This window comes from Cricetulus griseus, chromosome 2 (assembly GCF_003668045.3).
Source record: "Cricetulus griseus strain 17A/GY chromosome 2, alternate assembly CriGri-PICRH-1.0, whole genome shotgun sequence".
Taxonomy (NCBI): Eukaryota; Metazoa; Chordata; class Mammalia; order Rodentia; family Cricetidae; genus Cricetulus; species Cricetulus griseus.
Window position 1 is genome coordinate 395,318,843 of NC_048595.1, and position 26,695 is coordinate 395,345,537.

The following is a 26,695-nucleotide window of genomic DNA, read 5'->3' on the forward strand; positions in this document are numbered from 1 at the left end:
CAAAGTAGTATTCCACAGCCAACATGGCTCAAGAACCCAAGATACAGGCAACGTGGCAAAGCCCCTTGACAACAGAACTGTTTGTGACATAAATACATCATCCAATAACCCACTGTCCTGCCAGTCTGGGACTGAGTAAGATCAAAATAAAACCAAACAACAAACAAAACAAAAACTAACTATGCCGGGCATTGGTGGTGCACACCTTTAATCCCAACACTCGAGAGGCAGAGGCAGGCGGATCTCTGTGAGTTCGAGACCAGCCTGGTCTACAAGAGCTAGTTCCAGGACAGCCTCCAAAGCCACAGAGAAACCCTGTCTTGAAAAACAAAAAACAACAACAAAAAACCAACTAGGCACAGTGGTATAAAACTGTAATCCCAGCACTCAAGAAGCTATGACATAAAGATTTTGAAATTAAGGCCAGCCTATGCTTTGTAGTGAGACTCTGCCTCAAAAAACAAACAGAATAAGCCAGGTATGGTGGCATATGCTTGTAGTTCCAGCATTTGACAGATGGAGACAGGAGGATCCTAAATTTAAAGCCATCTTCATCCTCAGTTACACAGCAAGTTTGAGGTTAGACTGGGTTATGCGAAACCCTAACTCACCTCTCATGTACCGCCCCCCCAAAAAAAAACTAAAAAAAAAAAAAAAAAAAACCCATACAGAAATAACCACAAAACAATCTCAAACCTTCTTAAAATTCTACATTTTGTTTTGGGGTGCTTTATTTATTTTAATTAATTAGTTAGTTAACTTGAGAGAGGGTCTAAATAGTCCTGGCCATTCTGGAACTCAGAAATGTAGAAGAGGAGTGCACCATCCGCTCAGAAAACTGACTCTCAACTTCGTCAAAAGGGCCCCCCCCCCCTTTTTTTTTGGTTTATTGAGACAGGGTTTCTCTGTGTAGCTTTGGAGCCTGTCCTGGAATTCGCTCTGTAGGCTGGCCTCGAACTCACAGAGATCCACCTGCCTCTGCCTCGCCTCCCAAGTGCTGGGATTAAAGGCGTGCACCACCAACTCCTAGGCATACAAAGGGCTTTCTAAAGCTGTTAAATTCGCATCTAGCTCTGCTACTTGTACAATCTTAGACACGTTACTTAACTTTATACCTCATTTTCTTCTTTTTTAATCAAAGCCAACTGCAGTACCCATTTAATGAATCTGTTATGGCAAATATAGTAAGGCCTATAAAGAGCGACTACCTGTTCAATAAATGCAGTCAGCCTGAGGTATTCCTCAGTATGGCCCCACTACCTCCCTCTCCAAAACAACAACAGTGCCCACTCTCCTCTACCATATCATTCAGTGCTCTCCATAGGTTTTCCTGCCCTATAGCTTCATTTCATTTTTCACTTACCTGGTTTGCTTGTCCTTATAGTCTTTTCTCTAAGGACTAAATTTAAACTTCACCAAGGACATAGAGCCTTTGCTCCAAAGGCCCACTGCTTCTACCAATAGTACTTTGAGGTTTAGCTGAAGCCCCTGGAATCCCATCTACCTTAACTAAGGTGTTCCTTAGGGTACTAGAGTTAGTGCCCAATCAATGGTAACTAGGATCAGACTAAACCATGCCCATGTGAAGTTACCTGTATCTGGGAAGAAGCTGTTAGCCAGCTGTTGTTGCTGCATCGCCAGCTGCTGAGGCTTCATACACATGGGAGCTGGCATGGCATTCATGGGTTTCTGTGCTAACACTGGCTGTGAACTCTGTTGGGGCACCAAGCCTGTCTGCCCTGCTTGCTGCCCACTTAGCATATGCCCTTGGTTAGATACCATAGCCACAGATGGGGCCAGGCGCTGCTGAAGGGCATGAGCTGGTGACTGGCTGGGCATCAGTGACTGGCCCAAACCTGGCTGTCGAGTATTTCCAAGACCAAGAGCAAGCTGCTGTGGAGGCCCAGCCTCATGTGGCAAAGGCAGGGTCTGTGCAGGGCCTGGTGCAGGAAGGAGGGAATGCTGCTGCTGCTGCTGCTGCTGCTGGGCAGGCTGCAGCTGTGCTGAAAGCTGCTGCTTCTTCTGCAGCTCCTTCTTCTCATGCTCTAGCAGGTCCTCAATGAGCAGAGGCAACTCACTGGCTACCAGGGAGCTCTCCATTTTGTCCAGCTCATCCCCAGATGCTGCATGTCCACTGGGCAAGGTTAGAGCCCCACTCTCTAGCTCAAATTTTTCCAGAAGGGACGATCCACCTGGGCCACTCAGTGAGCTGGGGTTCAGCAAGTGAGCTGGTGTTCCTCCTGTGGTCCCAAATGGGCCCTTCTCAGTTGTGTGCCCACTGCTGGGGAATGGTCCTGTACCTACTCGAGTGTCCCGGCTGCCCATCACAGTCTGACCTGGCTTCAGTCCCAGGCTGAGGGGAATGGCAGGAGGTGCTGGCTCCACCTTGGGGGTATTAATGGTGAACTGGCAAGGAGAAGGATGGCGCCCTCCCTCCTCCACTTTGGGCTTCACCTCAGGGAGCATAGATGTTAGGCGAGGCTCAGAGTTGTCTGTGGCAGGAGGAGGACGTTCCTCAGGGCCCAAGGATACTGGCTCTACCCCCCGCAGTAGGGCTTCTCGCTCAGCCTTCTCATTTGCTGACTCCACCAGCCTTAGGTGCTCATTAAAGATGTCCTTCTTGTCCCCGGTATCTAGCTCAGGGTCAGTATATGCTAGCAGGTCAAATTCATCTCCATTGAGGAGGTCATCTAAGTGGGGGTCATTAGTCTCCAGGTTTTCTAGGGTGCCCAGTTCATCATCACCCTTGGCCACATCTACACCCAGACCCAAGTGAGCGAGCTCTTCATCATCCTCTAGGGCCTTGTGGGCATCAAAGTCATCATCCAACTCAGGATCCTCACAAGGCAACTTCCCAGCTTCCAGGGCCAGAGGGGGACGACTAAGTTCAGTGCTTGATGGTGGGCGGCTGACCAGCTCCAAGCCAGTTGGTAGGGCAGGACTCTTGGTATGGGATGTCTGATGGAGGCTGTTGTTCAATTCAGGGACTGGTGGGGCTGAGGGTTTTTGTGGGGGAAGGCCTGAAATAGCCACGCCCCGAAGACCTTCCGGAGCCAGGCGGTGGGGTTCCTCGCTTACCGGGTAAAAACGGGGCCTCTGTGGGGGACCCTGGCCAGGAAACGGAGGTCCCCCAGGTCCAAGTCCTTTCTGTACATTGTGTCGCAACTCAATGAACTGAGCAGGACCAGCTGGACCAGGCACTGGCTCAGCAGGGCCTGGAAGGCGGGTGGGGATTCCTGCCAAGGGGGAACCTAGTGCTTGGCGGCCAAGTTCAGGTCCAGGAGTTGATGGAAATCGAGCAGACATAGCAAGTCGCATGGAGGTTGCTACTGTTGCCTGCTGTTGCTGCTGCTGCCACAGTGGCTGCTGCTGCTGCTGCTGCTGCTGCTGCAGGGGTAGGGACCCAGGATAGGGTGTACGCTGATAGAAGGCCTGGGAGCCTCCAACAAGTTGCCTGGAAAAAAATTCAGTCATCAGCGAGAAGCAATCAGCATGGAGGGCAGAAGAGAGGCATAGGATAGTGACAGAAGATGAAAGAAACAGCGAGGGAAAGAATGAGGAAGAGGAAGAGTAACAACCGAGAAGGACTAATGACAGGGAAAGACCAGAGGCCAAAGACGGTGATGGCAGAATCTGTCCCATATTCTCCGTCCGCCCCCACCCTCCCCACCCCCTCCTGGAACCTCACCTGCTGTTCATATCCATAGAGGAAGGTGTAGCTGGTGGAAGGGGCCTGGAGAGCCGGTCATCACTGGAGAAGGCTCCTGGTCCCAGGATGGGCCCACCTAGCTTGCTTGAAGGTAACCCCACAATACTGCTCTTATCCTAGACGACACAAGGAGACCAAGGTGTAGTTGCTGCCTTTGGTAGTCTGACCCCACCACCCCTTGCCAATCTACCTACCTGGGACCCAGTGAAAGGGGTCTGGCCTCTGCTCAGCTGTTCAAAGGCAGGGCTGCTGGGTTCAGCGCCCCAGTTGCCTGGAGGCCCCACTGCACTTGCAGCTGCTGCAGCTGTTTCCTTCTCCTGCCGCAAGTTGTTACGCTGAATCTGCTGCCGAATCAGCAGTTCCCGTAGTCTCTGGCGCTGTCCAGAAAACAAAAGTAAGCCCATTAAGTAAGCCCATTCCAATCCAATTATGGAGCCAGACATTGGTGGTGCATGCCTCACCCGGGAGGCAGAGGCAGGTGGATCTCTGTGAGTCCGAGGCCAGCCTGGTCTACAGATCGAGTTCCAGGACAGGCTCCAAAACAGAGAAACCCTGTCTCAATAGACCAAAAAGACAAAATGAAAACAAAAAGCCATTCTAATCATGGGGCTGGAGGAGAGAGAAGTATGGTGGGACCAGTTACAGGATATCCACTTACCTGCCGTTGTTTCTCCAGCTCTGTCTGGCTGAGGCTAGGCATGCCTGCATCCTGGGCACTTGAGAGTTCAGGTGTTGCCAAAGAGCTACTACTCATTGTAGCCCCTGCATCTTCTCGCTTTTCCACTGGAGAGGTGATGCCTGCCCTTTGTGAGGCTCCATGGGACAAGTAGGGGAGGGATCCCTCGGGTGTGGGAGGTGGCATAACTGATGCGGGGCGTAGTGGGGACAGCCCATAGCCCTCCCCTGTGGGCCCAGTGTTGGGCCCCAGGGGGCTGCCTGATGGGTGAAAGTTCCCCGTGGCTACTGTGTAATTTGTGCTTTGAGGCTTGCCCAAGGTGGGGCCAGGCCCAAAATGGCTGTTGATCCCATGGGGTGGAGGGAGACCAGGTTGAGGGACAGGGGGCTTTAGGGAAGGCTCCCCTACCCCCTGTGGGAAAGTGAACCGCATGGGAGATGGGGTGCCTACAAATGCGCCTGTCCCAGGTGAACGGGCAAAATTGGGGGGTTGTCCACTTGGGACCTTAGCATGGAGCTCCCCTGCTGGGCCGGAGGGCAGGGCTGCTGGGAAGCCCCCAGCTCCCAGGGGAGTGTGGGCTAGGGGCCCAGCCTTAAAGGCAACTTCAGGGGGCTGGGGTCGGGGTGGCTTATGCAGCGGGGCAAAGGGGTCACGGGACTGAGGGCGTGAAGGTGGACGAGAATAAGGGTCAGGGGACTGGAAGCGAGGGGTAACAGGGGATGGGCAGAAAGCCTCAGCAGACAGAGGACGTGGCGTCAATGGGGACTGGGAACTGGACTGGGATTGAGGACTAGCGGGCACTCTGGAGAAAGGGTCAGAGGGCAGTGACCGAGGAGGCAGGGCACAGCAGCTCTCAGGGGGTGGTGGCTGGGGTCGAGGAGTCAATGGGGGCTGGGCATAGGGGTCAGGGTAGGAGGCAGAACGAAAGACGTCAGAGTGGCTGGGAGGAGAAGGGGCCAAAGCCTGGGCTGCGGGTGGCTCCTGGGCCCGTAGGCCCAGGCCCGGGCTCTGGGGCTCTACCTGAGATGCCCGAGGGGTTAGGGGGGCTTTGAAGACATCAGGCGCCTTTAACTCCAGGCCACCCAGGTGGGAGCCTGAGGAGGGTGAGTCAACACAGCCCAGGTTTGGGGGACCATAGCCAGGAGAGGATGCCCCAAGCTCTTCCTTCTTCACCTCTAGGGTCTTCCGGGACTCCCCAAAAGGTGGTGGTGAGAGCAGAGGCTCAGAAGCCTTGCCTCCGGCTACCCCTGGGCTCTCAGGCACAGCCAGGTTGTCCAATGAGGGGCAGCGGGGCTTAAGGAAGGGGTCAGGCGTGGAAGGCTGGTGTCTGGGGGTACCCGGTGGGGTAGTGTGGAATTCCCCTGGCTGGCCAGTCCCAGGTCGAGTTGTGGTGCCCAGTATTGGGGGCTGGGCGGGGGCTCCAGAGGGGGTTGGGTAAGGAGGATAAGTGGGTGGTGCCGCAGAGAACCGTGGCTCTGGGGCGTAGGCAGGGGCCAGTCCAAAGGGGTCCTGCGAAGGCACTTGGGCGGGCACCTGGGGCGGGAGCTTGAGGAAGAGCTCACCAGGTGAGTCAGGGCCGGGCACTGTGCCCGCTGGTGGCTTCAGGAACCCGTCCGCAGAGGTAGACAAGCCAGCAGGGGTAGTGGGACTGCCAATGAAAATAGTGGGGGCCGCAGCAGGGGGCGGACTGCCCAGAGCCCCTGGCTGGGAGGGAATTCGGAGATGGAGGGCTGGTCGATCAGTCTTACGGGCTATGTCGCCCACCTTGGCCTGCTTGTTGATCTGGCTCTCAGCCTGCTACAGAGAGACCAAGCAGAACAGTCAGACTGTTTGCTGTAGGAATGACCCATGGCCCCCAAGCCTAGAAAAGCCATCCACTCACCTTTTGCACCTTGTTGATGCGGTGAGCAGCCCGGTTATCTTTGGCCTTTTGCTGAGGGACAAGGACACAATATAGGGTTTCCTGCTTAGTCTCAAGCCCAGCCCCCAACCTGGCCACAGTGCCTCCCCAGAAATCAGTCTTCCGGCCCAGCTGCTCTGGGATGGAGAAGATGGACAGAAGGCGAGGAAGGGACTGAGATGAAACCCTAGAGATGTTTGTCAGGTCTCAAACTGGCCCATGGTCTCTTACCAGGTAGGGGGCTTTGTCAGCAGCTGGAACCTTTCTCCAAAGCTTCATGATTTGTTTACATCGGCTAGACCAGTCTGGAGAGCAGAAAGATTAAATCAGAGGAGGTTTGGCAGGTGACCCCTCCACCTGCCAGATTGTACCCCTAGCCCTCGCCCAGAGGTACCTGGGTAATCTTGCTTGAGATTAGGGAAGTTAATGTTGGCATAGAGTACAGGTGAAATAGTAGAGAGCTGGCCCAGTTCCTCATCTTTTTCCCAACGCTGCAGACTCCGCTGGTTATAGGACAGTCCGTCGCCTTCACCCTCAGTGGTAGGAGTAGTGGGAGTGGAGGGCGTGGTGCCCCCTGAGCCTGTCCAGGGGCTGTCTGGCTCACCCGGTTCTGGGCTAAAGAAGCCCCCGCGCTCCCTGGGGCGCAGGGGCAGAAAGTCACAGAGGGTAAGGATTTCAAGACCTACCCCAGACAAATCGCCCAGAGCCCCAAGTCACTGCTCTGTCCCACTTGGGAAAGGTCACTAAGAAGGGAGTAGGAAGAACAAGAGAGTTGTCTCTTCAGTGGCTCAGAGTCAAAAGGAGGCAAGGCAGGGACCATGCAAAGGGCAAGGACAATAGGGACCACCCATGACAGTTAAGCAAAGATACCAACCTAGAATCCAAGAAGGGAGACTGGCAGAGGCCTGGGTAAGAGTCCATTGGGCTACTGGAAGGGAGGCTCCCCAAAGGGAGTCCACCTGCAAGAGCAACAGGGTCAGTGAAAAGAGGAGCGAGACGCCTGCTAAGGGAGCAAGGAGCCTGCTGAGGGAACGAGGCACCTTCCACAGACTTGTAATCAGCTCCCCTCCATAAGCACCTTGGAGAAAGGGCCTCTGCAGTGGTGTACGGCTGCCTTCTAGACCAGGAGTTCCACAACCCAAATGCTGTTCTCTTTCTGAACCCAGGACATCCTTAAAGAGCTGCTGCAGGTCCTTGGACTCCATCTTGGGCAGCTCTGTGGGGGAGTGATAAAGCACACCGCTGAGTAGGAGGTTCATGTGACACCACAGATCTACAAATGGTTATGGCCAAGGAGGGTAACCAGGACTCTCCCACCAAACAGCCTAGACCAGTCCCACAGACAGGACCTTCTTTTCCCATGGAGGACCCTTATATAGAAGACCTCGTACAAGCCTTACCTTCTGTGGGAATCCTGTCTAAGTCGGAGCTAAGCATTCCTTCACCTGGGGTACCTGGCTTCTCAGGGTCACTGGGCACTGGTGATGCCTTTACACCACCATCCTCAAGCCCTGCAACTTCCAGAAGAAACCCACCAGTCACAGAGGTGTGATAGTACAACACCCCAGAAGGCATGGAACAGCATCCAGGCTCCAGTTCTGGCCATGTTCAGGGGCAGAACCAACTCAATACAAGCAAAACCAAGCAGGAATCCAATTTCCCCAGCAGCCCTCACCTGGCACATCAGCCATGCCCTCGGGCCCACGGGATTCTTCATCTGCAACATCTGTACCATCATCTATGAGAAACAATTCCACTCCAATCAGAGGTGACACCTGATGCCCACAAAGGGGGAGGGGGCGCACACTTGGCCCACCCTTAGTTGGCCAAGCCTCCCCCAGACACCTTTGCCAACTATGAAGCAGAAAGGTAAGCTGGACACCCCAGAACATGTCATTTCCGTCAACTGACCTTTATGCAAGGCATTGAGCTCCTTCCTCTCTGAACCTCCATCCCCCCGGGGCTTTTGAGTTCCAAGTCCGAAGCCTGGCCGGCCTACCCCAACTGCAAAAAGGGCCTTCCGACTCAGGTCCAGCAGTTCCTTCCCAAAGAAGGCTTCCTGCAGGAAGGAATAGTCCAGAGAGATGGTTTCTTGATGCCCTATAGGTACAGACCCTCCCCTCACCCTAGGGAGTCTGGAAGCTACCTGCAAGTAAGCAGGGAACATGTCTTCCAGCTTGCTCTTTTTGCGCCCTCTTCGCTGTTGCTTCTTCTTCTCATCCCCCTCAGCAAGGCTTGGTTCCACAGAGCCCTCGGCAGGCAGATCAGCAGGCATCACTGTAGACATAGGAGGACTCAGGCATTCTGGAGATACTAGCATGCCAGGGTCAACTCTGTAGGGAGACTCTCCCTACCTAACTCCTTCCCCAACCAGTTAGACCCTCCACCCACTTTGCCCTTGAAGTGAACTCACACCCTGGTCTCCCTGGCACTGCCCATGTGCTACAATCCCCACCTTCTTCCCAGGCCCCACTGGTGCCCTCACCCGTCTCACCCTCGTCGGGCTGCCCATCCCCACTCAACACCTCGGCCTGTGCAGCAGGCCCCCTTTTCACACGAGGATGAGATTTCCGCTGTCGTACCATGAAACCACCAATTCCTGTGTGGAAGCAGAATTAGGAACGAGAAGCCACTAGAGACCTGGTGAATGGCCCCTTATTGCCCCATGACCCACTCTAGGGCCTTACCAGGCCGATAGGGTTTGCGCTTGCGTTTTTTGCTTTCCTCCGTCTCTTCTTTGCCAGGTTCTACATCAGGGCTGGCAGGTCCTTCGAGTTTAATTTCACACTCCATGTGCTCCACACCACCTGAATGTGACACAAGAGATGGAGGCATGTCAGAGGAATGGGCCCTTTTACATTTGTCATCCTGCAAGAGGGAACCCAGGAACCTGCCACAGTGCCACCTGAACATGACCAACAATGCTAGAGGATGACCAGTAGTGGCTATGTAGCCCCTACCCAACATCCCAACTCCAATGGGCTGTGCTTTTCCCACTATCTGCCTTGCTCTGAGATTCCCCAGCCCAACCTTCACCCTTGAGCAGCTCGTCAGTGTCCAGGTCCCCATCCTTCTTGTCATCAGGGCCAAGGGCATCTGAGGGCTCAGAACCCTCCAGCCCTGCCTCGCCTGGGAGGCCTAGCCGTCCTCGACGCTGGCGCCGCTTGTGCAGTGGTGACATGGTCAGGTTACGCAGCACCGCCATGCCAGTTTCTGTCAGCCACACACCCTCGAAGCGAAAGAACTGGGGCTCTGGACAACAGGGAAGAACATATGACCCCTGGACGGAGGCCCAGGGAAACCAAAACTCCAAATTTCAACCCCTGGTCCCAGCTGAGACACAAACAGTGACAGACAAGTCCTTCCAGACTCTAAGGGCTGGAGATCAGAGCCACCAGAGGCTCTACCACTGACTGAGGGACCCTGAGTAAGTCTGTTACTGCAGAGACCCAGCTGTATCCAGAACCTATTAACCACAGGTTCACCAAATGGATTCTCACGCTGACAAGGGACAGGAAGGACTCTACTTGCTGAATGCCATCACTCAGAGCCCTAGACTGTGAGAGTGGTACCCACACTGTGGCAGGAAAGATGGCCTTGTTCCCTTCTGTGAAAAGAAAGGTGTGCTCTCTTGAGTGAGAAGTGGACTTGCCTAGTGAAGATAGGAAAGCTTTGCTTCTAACCATAACTTTGCCACTAACTTGGTAAGTGACCTTAGGTAGGCCATGTACCCTGAGGATGGAGCAGAGGAGATGGTCTTAGCTGGTTTGGGTATTCAGAATCTCTGTGACTTACCTGGCTCTTTCACCTTCACGGGTACCAGTTCTGGTGGGGCAACAGGCGCTGTGGGAAGAAGGACAAACCACAAGCAGCTTAGGGGACTGTCCCCAAGGAAGAGACACCATGTCCTCTTTGCATCTTCCAAGCCGACACTCACCCACAGGCTTCACCACATAGGGCTGACAGGAAACACAGTCAAAGCCTTCATCGGCAGCCTGCTCCACTTCGTCCTCTGTGAAGAGGCTCTCACAGCCAGCATGCATCCACCTGGGAGGAGGGAGATGGGGATGAGCACTGCAAAGCCAGATGACACCAGCACATGGAGCAGACATGAGGAGAAAGGGATACTCTCACCGTTCACAGTGGCGACACTGGATTAGCAGGTCTTCCTCCACATAGGGAGCATGACAGACAGGACAGGTCACCAGGCTGGCACAAGGCCCACAATGTGTGTAACTATTCTGCCATTCACAGTGGAAGCCAGGGGAGGCAGCCCCACACTGCATACAAGACACACACCTAGGAGAGGCAGAAAGACCTTCAACACCTCACCTAGTTCCCCAGAGGCACCCTCACTGAGAACCAAACCAGAAGGCTGGTTTTCTAAACACTGGCATTCAACATTGTATCTATTTCAAATGTATCTCCAGCCCATTCCCCATCTCCTATCTGACCCCTGAAAGACTCCCAGGGTCCTTACCACTTGCACTTCCAGCCACCCTTGGGCACAGTGAGCAGTGGAGGGTCCAGGCAGTACGTATGGTAGCTAATGTCACAGTCATCACAGAGCAGCAGGCGTGAAGGATCGGAGGCCTGGCCGCATACCTCACACACGATACACTCAACACAACGCCAGCCCTTTAGTAGCATCACCTTGGTGATCTGGTACAGAGAAAGAGATGCCTCAGGTATATATACGGGCAGGGGGACACAGGACTTACATGGCGGAAGGCCAGACCTCTAAGGAAAGAGAAATTTATACAGAGCACTCTTTGTCCCTAAAAGTGCATCTCCAGAGGCTCCCGGGGTCTTTGCTGAACATAGAACCACCTCACTAGCCACAGCCCCACTCCAAGAGTGAGACACACATCCTTCACGAAGCAGACCCCCAAACTGATGACATATCAAGTTCATTTCCCTCAACTTTTCTTCACCTTTTAGAACCTGTTGCTAATACAAGCTGGTAAATGTTAGCAGTGAACTAATTAATCAATTAATAGATTTGGAAAAATCCCAAAGGACTGATTATACCTTAGGTTAAAGACATTGCTATCTATTTGTGGATATGGGGTTATAGTCTTGATTCTATGATCTACTTCCAGACTATACCATGGTTTGGTTTTGCTGAAACAGGGTCTCAACCATGTAGCTCTGGCTGTCCTGGAGCTCACTATAGAGACCAGGCTGATCTTAAACTTACAAAAGATTTGTCTGTCTTTGGGTGGAATTAAAGGCATATGTTACCACTCCTGACCATATACCATGCTTTCTACTAGTAAAGTTGTCAGCATTTACACAATGGACTGAATTACACCAGCAAGTTTTGCCTATGCAAAGAAACTACAAAGTGAATTCCCAAGCACTTTTCTGAGTTTGACAGCACTGACAACTAGTCAATGACTTCCAAGAGCCACAGCCACTTTAATAAATCCTGTGTTGGGATGATAAAATGGCTCTGAAGATAAAAGCACTTGCCACGAAGTCTGATGACCTGAGTCTGGTCCCTAGGATCCACATGGTGGAAGGAAAGAAATGATCCCACAAGTTGTCCTCTGACCTCAACAATTACACCCTGACACATCCACTCCCTCCTTCCCCCACCATACACACCAGATAAATGTAGAAAAATAATAAAAAAAAGTGAGGCAAGAATGGGGACTAGTGTAATGGGGGAATGACTCTGCCTGCAGCCTGTACATCTTGGGCCCTGAACTCACCTTGCTGTTGACACAATAAGGGTGATAGCACTGTGAACACTGGGAACAGGCCAAGAGGTGGCCCTCAGCCCCACGGCCAAAGCTGCCACACACCACACACATGTCCTGTGGAAACACAGAAACCTGAATGTCCAAGCGTGCCTCAGCCTCTGCCTCTGCCTCTATATCTCTTTGTCTGGGGGTGGGGAGGAGGTAATATGGAAGAAGTCAAGGGTTCCTTCTATTACTTTCCAGCCTATTTTTTTTTTTAAAGATTTTTATTTATTATGTATACAACATTCTGCTTCCATGTCTATCTGTACACCAGAAGAGGGCACCAGATCTCATAACAGATGGTTGTAAGCCACCATGTGATTGCTGGGACTTGAACTCAGGACCTCTGGAAGAGCAGTCAGTGCTCTTAACCACCTGAGCCATCTCTCCAGCCCTCCAGCCTATTTTTTTGATACAACAGACTTGTATCTCAACAGACTTGAAGCTCACAATTTCAACTAAGGTGGTTGGCCAACAAGCTCCTGGCATCCATCTGTCTCCTCCCCACACTTGAGATTACAGGTTACAGGCATGGACGGCCATATCCAGCTTTTAAATAGGTACTAGGGGGTTGAACTGAGGTCCTCTTGCTTGCAAAACAAGCATTACTGCTAAGCCATCTACCTAGCCCTGCAAATAAGTCTCTTGGCTGTTGTCCCAGGTTCCAGACAAAGACCAGGGAGGCAATCAGAAACCCAAGTCACAGTATTAAGACACTAGGTCACCAGGAGACCCTTGCATTTCCCATCTAACTCACAAAAGCTACACCTTCCTAGGATGGATGCCCTCCTGGCCTTTTCAAGTAACCAGAAATACAGTCCAGCATTAGTAAATGTAAGAAGTCACAGGAAGACAAGCCAGGGTAAAGACTTGTCTGGTAAGAGTTGTATATGACAAAATACACAGCAGCTTCAAGATTATTTAGGTGGCAACATATACAGGCTCCTGAGACTTCATTTTTGTCCTTTTCACTATTTGGGCAATTGCCATCTACTTCCTCATTAGCAAAGTGGGTCCTTGGTTTCTCCCACCCACCCTTGCAGCAAAGTAAGTTCACACACACGCACACACACAGAGCTCGGCATGCCCACTTTCACTGCTAAAGTTGGGGTCATCCCAGTTCTGTACGGTACCTGCATTAGAACAAATTTGTCTGTGTTAGAGAAGAGAACCACGGTATTCTGCATGGTGTCATCATCTTCTTCCTCCTCCTCCTTGCTAGGAGAACTATCAATATCAGCGACCTTAATAAGGAGAAAGTTGTAGAAAGTGAAGAAGAGAAGTCTGCCCTGGCTAAACTATCCTCTCTCCCTTACTCTGGAAAGAGGTATGAATTCCTGGCTAAGATGAAGGCCTCAGAAGCAGAACACTCCAATTCCCCAGTTGGCAGGGGGAAGAGGGGATGGCAGAGGTCTCAAGAACCCTCAGAGTCAAGCAGTCAAGCCCTAGACTATCAGGGAATGACTGACAGGATTTTAAGCGTGCTTAACTCAGAAGGAGCATGTGAAGCACGGTTGGCGGGGATGGGGGGGCGGTATACAGCCTGTCCTTACTACCAATGTCTCAATGGAAGAAGTGGTTGATTTCAGTCGAGCCCGTCCTCTCCCTCGTCCTCCATGTGCTCCTCCACGAGGCCGGCGTCTTCCTGGGAAACTACTGCTACGACCCTAAGTGAGGGAAGAGGACTATTACAGCACCAAGTGTGTTGGGCCCACAGGCTTGGAGGAAAGAAAGATGACAGAGGGTTTAAAGAAAAAAAAAAAAAAAAAAAAAAAAAAAAAAAAAAAAACCAGGTGTCCCACTCAGAGGACAGGAAAGCCAAGCCAAGTTTTCAAATAGCAACAAGTAGTGGCCAGGCCAATCTTCTCTTCCAAGAACAGAGACCGAGGGATAAGGACAAAAAACAATAACAAAAAATGAGTTGAGAGTACCACGTTTTTGGTCCCAATTCTGTCATTTTTTTGTTTTGTTTTGTTTTTTTGTTTTCAAGACAGGGTTTCTTTGTGACTTTGGAGGCTGTCCTGGAACTCTCTGTAGACCAGGCTGGTCTCGAACTCACAGAAATCCACCTGCCTCTGCCTCTTGAGTGCTGGGATTATTTCTGAGTGACTGTGAACCTAGGTAAATCATTTCCTCCTCTATGCACAGTGGTCGGCTAGGCAGAGGTTGACTGCAGACAGCCAAGAGCAGAGGCAGCTCAGGGCTGTAACTGACAGAAATGTGAGCCTCTTACCTGTTTGATCCGGGAACGGGCTGGGGAGCTGCGCCGCCGCCCTTTGTCTCCCTCCGCTTTGCCTCCACTGATAGTTGTCCCAGTGTCACACAACAGTGAGTCATCAGTCTCTGGTAGTGAGTCGGTACAGAGGCGCAGGGAGCCCTCATCTCGGGCTGGACTAACATCTGTAGACACTCCCAGCTCCATAGACAAGGAGCCGCCCCCCTCAGGATCAGGAGAGCCCAGTAGGGGCTCTGAACCAGGAAAACTGGCACTGGCATCACCCTGGCTCAGATTAGAGATCTCATTAACAATGTCTGATTTGATAAGAGTAGGTGGCATGGGGGCCACTGGTGCACCAAGCTCCTCCTGCTCTTCACAGGGTGAGCCCTGCCCTGCCTGCTTGCAATCTGGGCCGTAGACCTCCATAGGGGTCACAGGGGTCAGCTCCTCAGGGTCCAGGAGCACAGGAGAACCTTTAAGTTCACTAGCCAAACTGCCAGGGGTCTGTCCGGTCCGTGACTGTGAAGCATTAGCATTAGCCCCATCTAGAGGGGCTGTGTCTTCTCCCAAGCCAGAGAAGTCATCCAGGGCAGGGGCAGGGCTGGGAGCAGGGCAAGAAAGGTCCCCCATAGGGGATGGCAGAGGACTGGTGGCACTGGGTTCCAAGGCTGGACACTCAGGTTCTGGAACTTTCTCAATCTCCATTTCATGCAGCTCAGCCTCATCTGAGACATCCACTACCTTCTGCACAGGACTCAATGGGGAGGGGAGAGACAGTGGCAGAGCGGGAGGTGAACACTGGGAAGGAGGAGAGGGTGGAGGAGGCAAAGAATGCTGAAGGAGTGGAGAACAAGGTGGAGGAAGGGGCTCCATGAGGATAGGAGAAGCAGGTCCCATTGGGGAGCCTGGAGATGGGGGAAGGATCATTGGGGGTACAGGCTCAGGGTCAGTGCAGTTAGCTTCTGGTGGAGGGCTGATAGGTGTCTCTAGGATGGGGGCAGCCAATGGTGACTCAGGGTCACTGTCCCCTTTGGCACCAAAGGGGTACTCTAACTCCCCCAAAGGAGACAAGGCTGGAGGAGCCGCAGCTGGGATAATGGGTGAGAGCGGAGGAGGAAGAGGATCTGAGGGAGAAGAGAAAAAGAGAGGCTCTTAGATTAGATGTGCCGTAAGTTGCCAAAACTGCCCCAGAGGAGGGGGACATTAACATCTCCTTACCTGGTGGCATCAGCTGAGGTGACAAGGCTGGCTCCTCCGACAGAGACAAGGGCAGCTCCTCAGGAAGTGGGGATAGAGGTGGTTCCCCAGGCTCAGACACGGCTGGCTCTCCAAGCATGGGGGATAAAGGTGGTTCCCCAGTTGGGGGGAACAAGGACAACTCCTTAGGTGCAGGGCACTGGCTTAGTTCCTCAGGAGGTTCTTCAGGTCGAGGAGATTGGTATAGTTCCTCAGGCTTGGGGGACAGGCATGGCTCCTCAAGCATGGGGGACAGGCAAGGCTCCTCAGATTGGGGAGACAGGTGTGGTTCCTTAGGCTGAGGGGATAGATGCGGTTCCTCAGGCTGAGGGGACAAATGTTGTTCCTGAGGCACAGGAGACAAGTGTGGTTCCTCAGGCTGAGAAGATAGACACGGTTCTGCAAGCACAGGGGACAGGCATGGCTCCTCAGACCGTGGAGACAGGGGCAGCTCCTCAGGCTGGGGACAGAGTCGAGGTTCCTCAGGCTGAGGAGACAGGTATGGTTCCTCGGGCTGAGGGCAGAGTCTCGGTCCCTCAGGCAGTGGTGACAAGGGTGACTCCTCCAGTGGCAGGGACATGAGTGAGTCCTCTGGTGGTGGTGACACCGGGGAGTCTTCAGGGGGAGGGGATAGTCGTGAAGCCTCAGGTGGAGGTGATGTGGGAGAGTCCTCAGGTGGTGGGGACAGGGGAGATTCCTCAGGTGGTGGGGACAGCCGTGATACCTCAGGCAGGGGAGATAAGTGTGACAGGACAGGCAGGGGGGAGAAGCGTGATACTTCAGGTGGGGGGGACATAGGTGAGTCTTCGGGTGGGGGAGACATGGGTGAGTCCTCAGGGGGTGGGGACAGTCGTGATGCCTCCGGAGGTGGGGACAGAGGAGACTCTTCAGGTGGAGGAGATAGAGGAGACTCTTCAAATGGCGGGAACAGACGCGATGCCTCGGGTGGAGGGGACATGGGTGACTCTTCAGGTGGAGGGGACATGGGTGACTCTTCAGGTGGTGGAGACAGGCGAGATGCTTCAGGTGGTGGAGAGGTGGGCAATGCCTCAGGTGGAGGGGAGAGAGGAGATTCCTCGAATGGTGGAGACAGGGGTGAGGCTTCGGGTGGTGGGGACAGGGGCGTCTCTAGTGCAGGAGATGAAGGTGACTCCTCCAGTGGAGAAAACGGTGATGATTCGGGTGGGGGGGACAAAGGACACTCCTCGGGTGGTGGAGACAGGGGAGATTCCTCAGGCGGTGGGGACAGGCGTGAGGCCTCGGGTGGCATGGACTCAGGTGATTCCTCAGGCGGTGGGGACAGGCGTGAGGCCTCGGGTGGCATGGACTCAGGTGATTCCTCAGGCGGTGGGGACAGGCGTGAGGCCTCGGGTGGTGGAGATGTGGGAGATTCCTCAGGCGGTGGGGACAGGGGAGACTCCTCAGGCGGGGGCGGCGGGGGCAGCAGTGGCATCTCCTCATTTAGGGGAGCCTCCAACTGGGCTTCAAGTTGGGTCCCTGCTCTCCCTGTAGACACAACATATTCTACTCCTACCGAGCTCAGATCTAACTCCACAAAAAAGTGCAGGGTCTGAGGCAAAGCAAAAACTGTCTCTTGCCACAGAACAAAAGATTAATTTCAGGGACCTTTAAACCCTACTCACCTAGTGGTTTGGCTTCACATTGCAGGGGCCCCGGTTCCTTGGGTTGCATAGAGGTCACGTGCCCACCCTTTGGCTGCCCTTGGCATGCAACGTACAGAGCATCAGGCTCATCAGTGGGTATATCACCAGGCTCTGGGGGTGAAAATCTGCAAAGGGTACAGGGAAGCAGGCACTGTGACTCTTACCAGCTAACAGCTCCTAGAGAGCACACTGGGACAAGGCACAAATACTATGGATTGCACTGCTGACTGCCCATTGGTTTAGCATGGCCCCTGACAGTCACACCCCTTCAGATGCCCCATCCCAATCTCAGTCTACACTGCTTACCTACTACAGACAGGCAGGCGCTGCCCAGCAACAGAAATGAAAGGCTGACCTCCCTGGGCTTTATGACAACGGTGACAGAGCGAATAGTTCTCAAACCATTCAGAGTTCGGATTCAGTTCTGCTGAGCCTACCCCACAGGCCCGACATACCCGGCATGTCTAGGGGAAGCAAGCAAGAAAAACAGGCACTAGTCAAACCACAGTTGAAGACAGGAGTACACAGGATGGTAAATGCAAGGCAACTTTGGAGATGCTGAAGGAGGTGGCATCAGAAAATACTCACCATACATTTCCACGAGTGAGCGGGCAGTTCCTCTATGGGTGGTTTTAAGCAGAAAGTATGATATCCTTTGTCACACGTCTCACAAACCAACATCTTAGAATCATTCCCAGGTTTCCTGAGGGGCACAGGACACATTATGGGAATCCTTCCCAGCCTTGTTTTCTGCTCACACTTTGCATATAGCTATACATCAGCCTTCACACCCTTACCTGCAGGCTTGGCACTCTTTGCATTCAGGGCACTGCCAGCCAGCACGCTTGCGGGCAGTCAGAGCAGTGTCCAGACAGGCTCCATGATAGTGATGCCCACAGCTGGTACAGAAGAAGAGGTCACACAGCTCCCCTGGCCCCTCACACACTGCACAGTGAGCCTCCTCTGCAGTAGGAAGGGACAGTGAGGGTCAGCTATGGGTGCTCATGCAACTGAGCACTGTGATATACAGCCACCAGGTACTTCATGGACACAGAATAAAAGAGTTACCAAGTGCCTATCAAACACATGCTAGGTACTATTGTAGGCACTACAGATACCAGAGTAAATACATATAGGCAAAGTCCCTGTTCCAACGAAGTTCCATCTTCTTGGGACAGAATGACTTTATGTCTTTGAAGAATGCTTTGTGGGGTACCAAAACTCACGGCCCACTTGGCCCTTCATTTGCTCTATTTCCAAAGAATAGGACTTCTCACCCAAATGTGCAGCCCCCTCACTGTGGTCTGGGCAGAGCAGCTGCAATGTTTTCATGGATAAGAAGGAACCACTGGCAGTCGCACAGGGAAAGTGGTAAAGCCTCGGACATCCAGGTGAGCGGCAAGGAATGGAGGCACCGAACCTGGTGCAGTGGGAGCAGCGCTACAAGAATGAAGAGAGCCTCAGAGCCAGCCAGCTCCCTCTAGACAAACAGCTTAGCCACTAGCCCTTCCTCAGTATGGTCATTTTGCCCTGACTCTCAGAAGCCCACCAGCCCTGCTTTCACCTACACAATCATCTGACCACAGTCCTACCTGTGAGATCCCTGAGAAGATGGCCTTGTCCACACCACATAGTTCTGGGCCCTCCTGCCCCCACACACCTGCTGACCACACAGCACACCAGTGATGTGCCCAGCAGTGCCCTTTACAGGTGGGAAGAAGTAAACAGAGAGGAACAAATGAGCCCAGTGACTATTAACTCAAGACTGCCCAGCCGCCACCCTGCTTCCAAACCCACCTCTCTCACTCACCTCCAGGTTCTCCTAGGTGGGCAGGTGTAAGGCCCTCAGGGAAACCAATTTGTGACAGGTCCTCACTGGACAGCACTGCTTCACAGGGCCCCGGGTTTCCCCCAGAGGACACCACTGGAGACCGGGGCCAGTCAAATGGCAATTCAAAGCACTGGAGCTCCCTCTGCCCATGCAGGCTGGGCTCCCCGCAGTTACAGAGAGCACATCGCCGTGCCGGACCCCCACTGTGGACACACAAACATCAGCACTATGCCAGGCCCTGATAGCCCCATGATTGGCATACTCATGCATCCTACTCACTTCATTCTCTCTCATCCACTCCTGTAAAGCCCTAGACACACCAATCAAACCTTTATGTACCCAGAAAGTCCCGTTCGCCACAAACAAGTTACCTGACATCATGAGGAGGCTTCTGAAGCCTGGGACTCCCAGAACTGGGGACAGAGACCTCCCCAACACACAGGTTAGGAAGGTCTGGCTCAGTGGCACCTGGCTCCTCAGAGGCTGCAGGTCCATCAGCTGAATAAACAGAAGAGTACATGTCAGCCTGACTTAGATTACTAAGTTCACTCAACAGATGCATGAAATTATCTAAACTCTCAGTAGCTCACAGAGATGGAATTGAAACTTCCATCTCAAAGAACAAAGTTCTTCAATTACCTGTCTATTACAGACTTAGCCAGGACTTGTGCCAGGACCAGAAATAAAGGGCTACCCATGAGGAGCCAAAAGCTATCAGCACCCTCGGAATTTGTCCTACCCACCTGCCGGTTCTGAATCTTTATCTTCACCAGGCGGCTTCTGGCTGTCCATCCCTCTCTCCGACTGGGCAGGGCCCTCTCGGGGAGACCTGTTGGTGCCAAAAGATACTCGAATGTCCAGTAAGCTTCTCCAATGAGCCCTTTTCCCATTATAAGAAGTCAGCTAATGGTAATCAAACCCTTAGACATCAGTCACAAACCTTGTCTACAAAACCTCTACAGTAATGACAAGTAAAACCATTCTGTGTCTTATCCCACTACCCACTTCCTCTCCAAACACATACCTCCTTCTCTCATCCTGGATTCTCAGGGTATCTATTCTATTTTCCCACTTCCACCCTCCTTCATAACAGTTTACTTGGACAATCACATCCAAGTAAAAATACATCCAGTTACATTTAGTACAATCCATTGTCTCATCTTAACTCTTGAACCCTATTCCTTGAACTTCATCCCTAGGTCTCAGGTCAGCCACCATCCTACAGTCCTGAAAGTAGCAACCCACCGGGTAATCATGACCCAGAAGTCTTAGTCATGCCAAAATCCCTCTCTCAAATGGCAGAGTCCTAGGGTCTTGCAAGAGATTCAACACAGTACTAAACTAAAGGCTAGCTATGAATGGATCTCCACTGCTTTCAACAAGGACATCCCAAACACAACAGAAGGAGCTCTCAATTGCCAGGCATGAAACTCAGTACCATCACTGGTCCCAGCCCTAAATGAGCCCTGGGTCTCACCTAGCATGAAGGCCTCAGGTTGTTGCCCTTAGCAACGCCAACTGCCCTTCTTTCTTAGATGCTCCTAGTAGTTAACAGAAGTGGGCCTTCAGAGTTACTGAGCATGTGTAAGCAGGCCTGGGGCTAAGCATGCTGGGAGTTGTAGTCTCAGGAAGCACATTGCTACTTGGAGGAGGGCTAAACGGGGCAGGACATAACAGAGCAGAATAGTTTCCTTCCTCTTAAGTCAAGCTGGGTTTCCAAATGCTCGCAGAGTTAACGGTCCCTCTCTCCCTTCTCACAGAGTCCAGCATATATCAAAACCCAATGAAATACACAAATCTACATCTGAAAAGCTTCAGACCCACAGAACATTGGGTGTATTTCTCTTGACCTCCAAAGCAGCATATTAAAGACCAAGAGGAAGCAAAAGTAAGAATTACAGAGATGCCAGGCCTGGTGGCACATACAATAATGCCATTTCTTGGGAGACAGAAGCAGAGGGATCAATGCAAGTTGGAGGCCAGCCTGATCTACAGAAAGAGTTCCAGGCCAGTCAGAACTACATAGTTAAACTGTTATAAACAGACAAGAATTACCAAGAGTAAACTAGGAAAGAAACCTACAACAGAAGGTTGAAAAGGATAAGTGCCTGCAGTTGTTAGTGAGTAGGGTGGACCCTTTTCTTAATCAGAGAGTCTAGTGCTTCTAAAGAAGGTGAGGTATGGAGAATCCCAGAAAAGTAACTATAAATAAAAGTCTGAGAAATTCATCTCCCATCTTTTCCTCTCCTCTTGTTTAGCCAGTGATCACACCAACCTGAGTACAGATAATCCTGTCCTCTAAAGCAGGACAGCAAATATCCCAGTCCATCACTTGGGACTGCATCACAGGGGACACACTCAAAGTGCCCAAGATCAGTGAACCAATTCCCCAGCGAGTGCAATATCGGTTTTCCTTCCCTAAGTTCACAATTTCATTTCCAAATGTTGGCAATACCCCCTGAGCCATGTCAAAGTAAAGGATGCTACTTTACTTTGCTTCTGACACTCAGACCCTACCAGGTAAGGGACGCAAGGCTTCACCTGACACCTATTACCTCCATTCCCAAACTACCTCCTTCCCAAGCCTCACACACAATAGTCCATTTAGAAGAAAGCAGGATCCCTCCAGCCAGCTTATAGAAACACGCTCTGAACTTCAACAGGCCCTTTCCAAGCCACCTGTAGGAAGCGGGAACTGGAGGTCAAGGCTCAAGTTTTCTAAATGTTTGCATCTTACCATATTTTTTCCTTATGGATCCTCCACCAACTTTGTTCTCAGAGTTGAGGCCAACGGAGCCACAAACAGCAACAAACAGAAAGCAACAGTGATAATACAGTGGGTAGGAGGAGGCCTGCCTCACACAAGGCCAGAGGGACAAATTCCTCTGCCCTCCCCCAAGCACAGCTTTCTCGGGCTGGTAAAGCTAGCACTGCCCAAGAAGGTACAGAAACTACCTTCTTCATCTAGCCTTGAGGAACAGAGTAGCAATGCCCTCCAAAGTAAGAGTCCCACTCAGGGAGCTATGGAAGGTGAAAGACTGAACAGCAAAGAGCAAACTGTCCTTTTTCTGTACCATAAAGCGTCTAGGAGCATCTCCAAGAAGCCTGAAACCTTAGCCCCTGACTACTCATGCCTGCAGCCCGACATCTATACCAAAATACCAAGTGCCATAGCAATCAAGTCCCTGGAGGCATTTAAACAAATAAAGGCAAAGGTTCCCCCGTCCCATCATTCACAGCCAGTAAACACAGACACACATATACATCCCAAGGGGTTTTTCCCTGGATCGAAACTAGGCTAGTACCTGGGCCAGGCTTCCTCTGTTCTAGTAGCTGACACTTCTTAGTCTTACATCTAAAAGGCCCAAAACAGCAAGAAAGACGGCAGAGATTTACTCAGCCACTCTCCTTCCTGTGTTCACCCTAGACCAATAGATTTCACTCCATTTTCTCTGCAAGGGAGGAAATGGAGACTTGGAGGGGTGAAAGGCTGGCTCAGGCCCTTGAGTGAACAGCTCTTCAGTGGGACTCAGGACTTCCTGGTTCCCAGCTAGAGAATCAAACCGCACCTCTCTCCACCCCCATTTTCGGGCAGTCCTCTAGGAAGGATCCAAATGGTAACACATTGTCCCTGGGTTAGGTCAGACTAGGGGGTAGCCAGAGCTAACAAGGTACAGTGCTACCTAAGGAAGTCATTGGAGAGCAGACAACAGACTCAGAGACCACAGGTGACAGCTCACTCTACTCCACCACCCCTGTGCCACCTCTCAAATCTCTCAAGGACAGAAACCCTACTTTTCCCTTTCTTAGATGAGACTCAAGGAGATCCAGCAAATGAATTATGGAGGGGTGAAATGAGGGAGCAAAATGCACTAGCCAAATCCCTGCTGGTCAACATGACAGGTGTGAGAGAGGCTGTCCCAGCCCAGGGCCCAGAGGCTGAGGCTGAGGCAGGAGGTTCATGCTGCTCCCTTCCTGCTGCTCATACACACCCCTTCTCCCCAGCACCTCCTACCAGGGGTGGAAACACTGGCTTCCAGCAGAAAAGAGCACAAATAAAGTCATTTCTCCACCAAAGAGGTACAAGCCACACCATTCTGCAGGGCTGGAACAGCATCAGAGAACTATTTGCCACTCAGTAGCCAAAAAAGCATTGTAGAGGTCTGGCAGGGGGCTTTCAGGATTGGTCAGGGATTCATGAGCAGCTAACTCTCTACACCAGGCCCAGAGAAACCAGGAGACAAAAGCCATTTTTTGCAGCCCACATTCGTGGAGAACAAATCTCAACAGCCTCCTCTATAATCCCCTGGAGATTATGTCCATCCCGAGAGGAGGGAGGCAAAGCAGGTTAAGACACCACTAGGCCTTGCTGGGGTCACTTTGCCACGCAGGGGTAGTTTCAAGTTGAACAGAAAGGCCAGAGTTGCCCCAGCCCCACCTCCTACTTGCCCCAGCCACCCCCTTCATCGCAACAGTTTCCACCCCGGTGAAGAACCCAGGGCTCCTTGAGCTTCCCAGACTGTTTTGGGTGCCCCGCTAGGTAGGAACAACATTAAAGTCCAATCTGGCAGTAAGTCCGACCTGGCAGTGGCACCCCCGCCCCAGGTTGCTCTTTCCCAAGGAACCCTGGGGGGTGGGGGTGGGGGACAGCAGCCTGGATTGGTGCTGGCATCAGGGCCTGGGTCCTAGTTTGGTCGAACTCCCTCAACACAAAAATAAACAGGCAGAGAGGCTATCTGGACATGTTCCCAAACTCCTGTAGTTCCCTGAACCCCCAATCTTTAAAGAGGCACACCCCAAGAAACCAGGCCTCAGTTCTGCCTTGGCGGCTGGCTCAGGTTCCCTTGACAGACCCCGCCAAAGGAACCCTCCCCAGTTCTGGCACCCCCTTCTCCAACCTAAAGGCCAGCACCGGCCAAGATAGTCCATCTGGCTGTGCCCCTAGTCCAACCCTTTCTGGGCCCAGGCCGGGCGGACTTCACTCACCTCTTCACAGGGCGATCCAGAAATCTTCATCCGAGAACATGGCCAGAGCCCGGGCCGCTCCCCGACCTCCAACCGCCAGAGCGATCACAGCCGCCCCCCACTCGGGGGGGCTTAAGGGGGCCAAGAACGGTAAATCCAGGTCGGAGTGGCCACCCTTCCCCCGGAAAAAAAAAAAAAAAGCAAGAAGCCAAGAAGGGTTCTCTGCCTCGGGTTCCAGCAGTTTAGGTTTCCATGGACAGCCCTAGGGCGGCGAATCCCGAGCGGACACAAAGAGAGCACCGGTGGCTTTGATCTTGGGCGAACAGGCTCCGCATCCGCGTCGCCGGGCGGCCTCCCAGTCCTAGGGCCCGGCCAGCGCCCCGGCCGCCCGCGCCGGGCTCGGGCGGAACGTCGAGGCTCTCCAGATGGAACGTCGAGGCGCCTCCCCAGCAGCCCGGAAGGAATGCCGCGCCGCGCCGCGCCGCGCGCCGGGCCCGGATGGAACGTGAGCCCCTCGCAGCCGCGCGGAGCCCCTCTCCCCGCCCGGCCGGCGCCCCGGGGCCGCGCGAGCTACGGCGACGCCGAGCCGGCGGGGCCGAACCTGACACACACCCAGCGGCCGGGCTCCGCAACCCCGAGCGTCCCCCCTCGGCGGCTTCGAGCCCCCCACCTTCGCTCCCCCCGGGGAAGGGAGGAGGGTTGGTGGGCGAGGAAGAGGAAGGGGCGGGCGGTGCGAGCCCTCTGCCCGCTCCCCTCCGGCCGCTCCAGGCCCAGAGCTCGCCTCCCTTCCCCTCTGGCCTCGGGAGCTGCCCCGCCCCCGGCCTGGCCGGCTGTGGTCCGCAGCACCCCCTAGACCCCCGGCAGGCTATGATCGCGGGGGGTCTAGAGGTGCATCGTCCAACCCCGGCTCCCGGCGCCGGGGGGTCAGGAAACTGAGCGGAAAGTGGGGAACGAGGCAGCCATTTGCAACCGGAGAGGAAAGTAGTGCAGCGCGGCGCCGCTCCGCCTCCCCCCCTCCGCCTCCTGCTCGGCCGGTAGGGTGGTTCCTGCGAAGAGGCTGTTTCCTCGCCAGAGATCGGGGCAGCGGTCGTGGAGACTCGAGGAGCGTCCGGCGCGAGGTCCAGGGGGGGCCTTTTGCCTGGGGAACCCCACTCCCGAAGGGGAGAAAGGAGAAGAGGAGGCCCTATTTTGTGTTGGAGCGGGGCGGCGGAGGGGTACAACCCTCTTGGAGGAAAGGCTGTGACTCTGCAGTTCTACGCACACGCTCCGGGATCCCTCCGCCGCAGGTTAACCCCTACTGCGCCAGGCTGGCCGCCGGGCAGACACGTGGGAATAAAGCCCCCCTCTTCGCCGCCGCAGCCCAGGAACTGCCTCCTTCACCTTCTGGGTGGTGAAACTAGGATTCTGGCCACTTCTTAATTCTGTTCCCTAAAAAGAGATTGACCCTTGGAACTCTTTGCTTTGGCTGGGGACAATCATTGCCATGGGGCGGGGGGGGGGGGGGGTAAATGGAAAAAGAGCCTTTAGATTGGCCGCTGCTCTGCATCCTGGGAACTGGAGTCCGCAAATGGAGAAAGTGAGGCACAGCGCCTGGCGCTGCAAAGGGTGGGTTCTTGCCACGTTCGGGGGGCCGGAAAAGAGCTGGACGAGTCTCAGGTCTTCTAACTCCAAGACCCTTTCGTGCGGAAAGACTGTGACCTCACGATCCCCAAACACCACTTCCCTACCAAAACATCTATCTGGAGTCTCAACCCGTATTTAATTTTTCCCCAAAATCTTCAGAACCTGTCTCCCTATTTAAAAAAAAAAAAAAAAAAACTAAGCTAAATACCGTGCTAGTTGGCTGGAATATAGTTAATCTGGATAAGACCTTGGCAAACGCTCGCGCCCCAACCTTTTCTGCATAGACTATCGGAAAAATACAATTACCTTTTCTGCATAGACTATACTTGGAGTAAGCAGGTTGAGAGGTTGAGACAAATTAACTGTGTACTTGATACTTTATATCATAGTTTTTCCTCACCAGCATGGGGGAATTATCTCCATATTACAGATGAAAAGACTGAGGCTAAACTAGAGGAAATCGCCAAGGAATCACCCTGAGAAGTTAACCCATAATTCAAACCAAAAACAACATTCTCCCTATAGATTAAAAAAAAAAAAAAAAAAGATTTCAGGGCCAATGAGATGGCCTGGAGGATAAAAGGCGCTTACTGCCAAGCCCTGAAGACCTGGGATTGATCCCTGTGGCCCACCTAGTGGAGAAGGAAAGAAGTCATTGCAAGCTGTCCTCTGGCCTTCACATACCCATTGTGCCCCCACACACAAGCACACACGATAAATAAATGAATGCAATTTTAAAATTAAGAGGAAAAAGTAGAAAGAAGCTAGCAAATTAGGTCTGAAGCTATCACTCTGATGGAAATGTGCTGTATCCACATGAATATAACCATTAGATACATGTAGCTATTGAGTACTTTGAAATGTTGGTAGGTGGTGCAACTCAGTAACTTAATTATAACTATGTTAACCTTAGTCATGTGTGACCTTACATATTGGACAGTGCCAATTGATCAGGCCACAGTCATGGGAAGATCAGTAGGACACTCATGCTGCTATCTGCCAACTGGCATCATGTTCTCTAGTCTGATCTCTGAAGCCTGGTTCAGCAAAATTTTTAAAAAAGAAACTTCAAGTGACCCCACATCTGTCTCAAGCTATAGTAGAACTAGTTTAACTAGGAGTT

At 52.8% G+C, this 26,695-nt stretch overlaps 1 protein-coding gene across 12 annotated transcripts in view; it reads right to left on the bottom strand.

Moving 5' to 3' along the window:
* The window catches only part of Kmt2d (lysine methyltransferase 2D), a 38,433-nt gene extending 14,025 nt beyond the window's left edge, over positions 1 to 24,408 (bottom strand). For 2 of the 12 annotated variants that reach the window (XM_035440859.1, XM_027396482.2), the window contains exons 1-35: positions 23,971 to 24,408; positions 19,728 to 19,813; positions 19,356 to 19,482; positions 18,964 to 19,187; positions 18,746 to 18,855; positions 18,431 to 18,593; positions 17,951 to 18,116; positions 17,742 to 17,856; positions 17,460 to 17,617; positions 17,133 to 17,278; positions 15,472 to 16,995; positions 14,269 to 15,377; positions 13,589 to 13,702; positions 13,169 to 13,279; positions 12,003 to 12,107; positions 10,766 to 10,947; positions 10,420 to 10,584; positions 10,223 to 10,332; positions 10,081 to 10,128; positions 9,316 to 9,537; positions 8,973 to 9,092; positions 8,771 to 8,884; positions 8,432 to 8,562; positions 8,197 to 8,344; positions 7,961 to 8,023; positions 7,686 to 7,802; positions 7,364 to 7,501; positions 7,160 to 7,244; positions 6,680 to 6,921; positions 6,517 to 6,590; positions 6,268 to 6,318; positions 4,368 to 6,182; positions 3,904 to 4,086; positions 3,689 to 3,825; positions 1,593 to 3,454 (exon numbers count right to left, since the gene is read on the bottom strand). In XM_035440859.1, coding sequence (XP_035296750.1) covers positions 1,593 to 3,454; positions 3,689 to 3,825; positions 3,904 to 4,086; positions 4,368 to 6,182; positions 6,268 to 6,318; positions 6,517 to 6,590; positions 6,680 to 6,921; positions 7,160 to 7,244; positions 7,364 to 7,501; positions 7,686 to 7,802; positions 7,961 to 8,023; positions 8,197 to 8,344; positions 8,432 to 8,562; positions 8,771 to 8,884; positions 8,973 to 9,092; positions 9,316 to 9,537; positions 10,081 to 10,128; positions 10,223 to 10,332; positions 10,420 to 10,584; positions 10,766 to 10,947; positions 12,003 to 12,107; positions 13,169 to 13,279; positions 13,589 to 13,702; positions 14,269 to 15,377; positions 15,472 to 16,995; positions 17,133 to 17,278; positions 17,460 to 17,617; positions 17,742 to 17,856; positions 17,951 to 18,116; positions 18,431 to 18,593; positions 18,746 to 18,855; positions 18,964 to 19,187; positions 19,356 to 19,482; positions 19,728 to 19,776 — 10,228 coding nt within the window. In that variant the 5' untranslated portion in view covers positions 19,777 to 19,813; positions 23,971 to 24,408. Of the gene's footprint in view, positions 1 to 1,592; positions 3,455 to 3,688; positions 3,826 to 3,903; positions 4,087 to 4,367; positions 6,183 to 6,267; positions 6,319 to 6,516; positions 6,591 to 6,679; positions 6,922 to 7,159; positions 7,245 to 7,363; positions 7,502 to 7,685; positions 7,803 to 7,960; positions 8,024 to 8,196; positions 8,345 to 8,431; positions 8,563 to 8,770; positions 8,885 to 8,972; positions 9,093 to 9,315; positions 9,538 to 10,080; positions 10,129 to 10,222; positions 10,333 to 10,419; positions 10,585 to 10,765; positions 10,948 to 12,002; positions 12,108 to 13,168; positions 13,280 to 13,588; positions 13,703 to 14,268; positions 15,378 to 15,471; positions 16,996 to 17,132; positions 17,279 to 17,459; positions 17,618 to 17,741; positions 17,857 to 17,950; positions 18,117 to 18,430; positions 18,594 to 18,745; positions 18,856 to 18,963; positions 19,188 to 19,355; positions 19,483 to 19,727; positions 19,814 to 23,970 lie in introns of those variants that run through there. The other 10 variants (XM_027396486.2, XM_027396487.2, XM_027396485.2 and 7 more) reach the window with 10 other exon arrangements.
* Between the last annotated feature and the right edge of the window lie 2,287 nt (positions 24,409 to 26,695).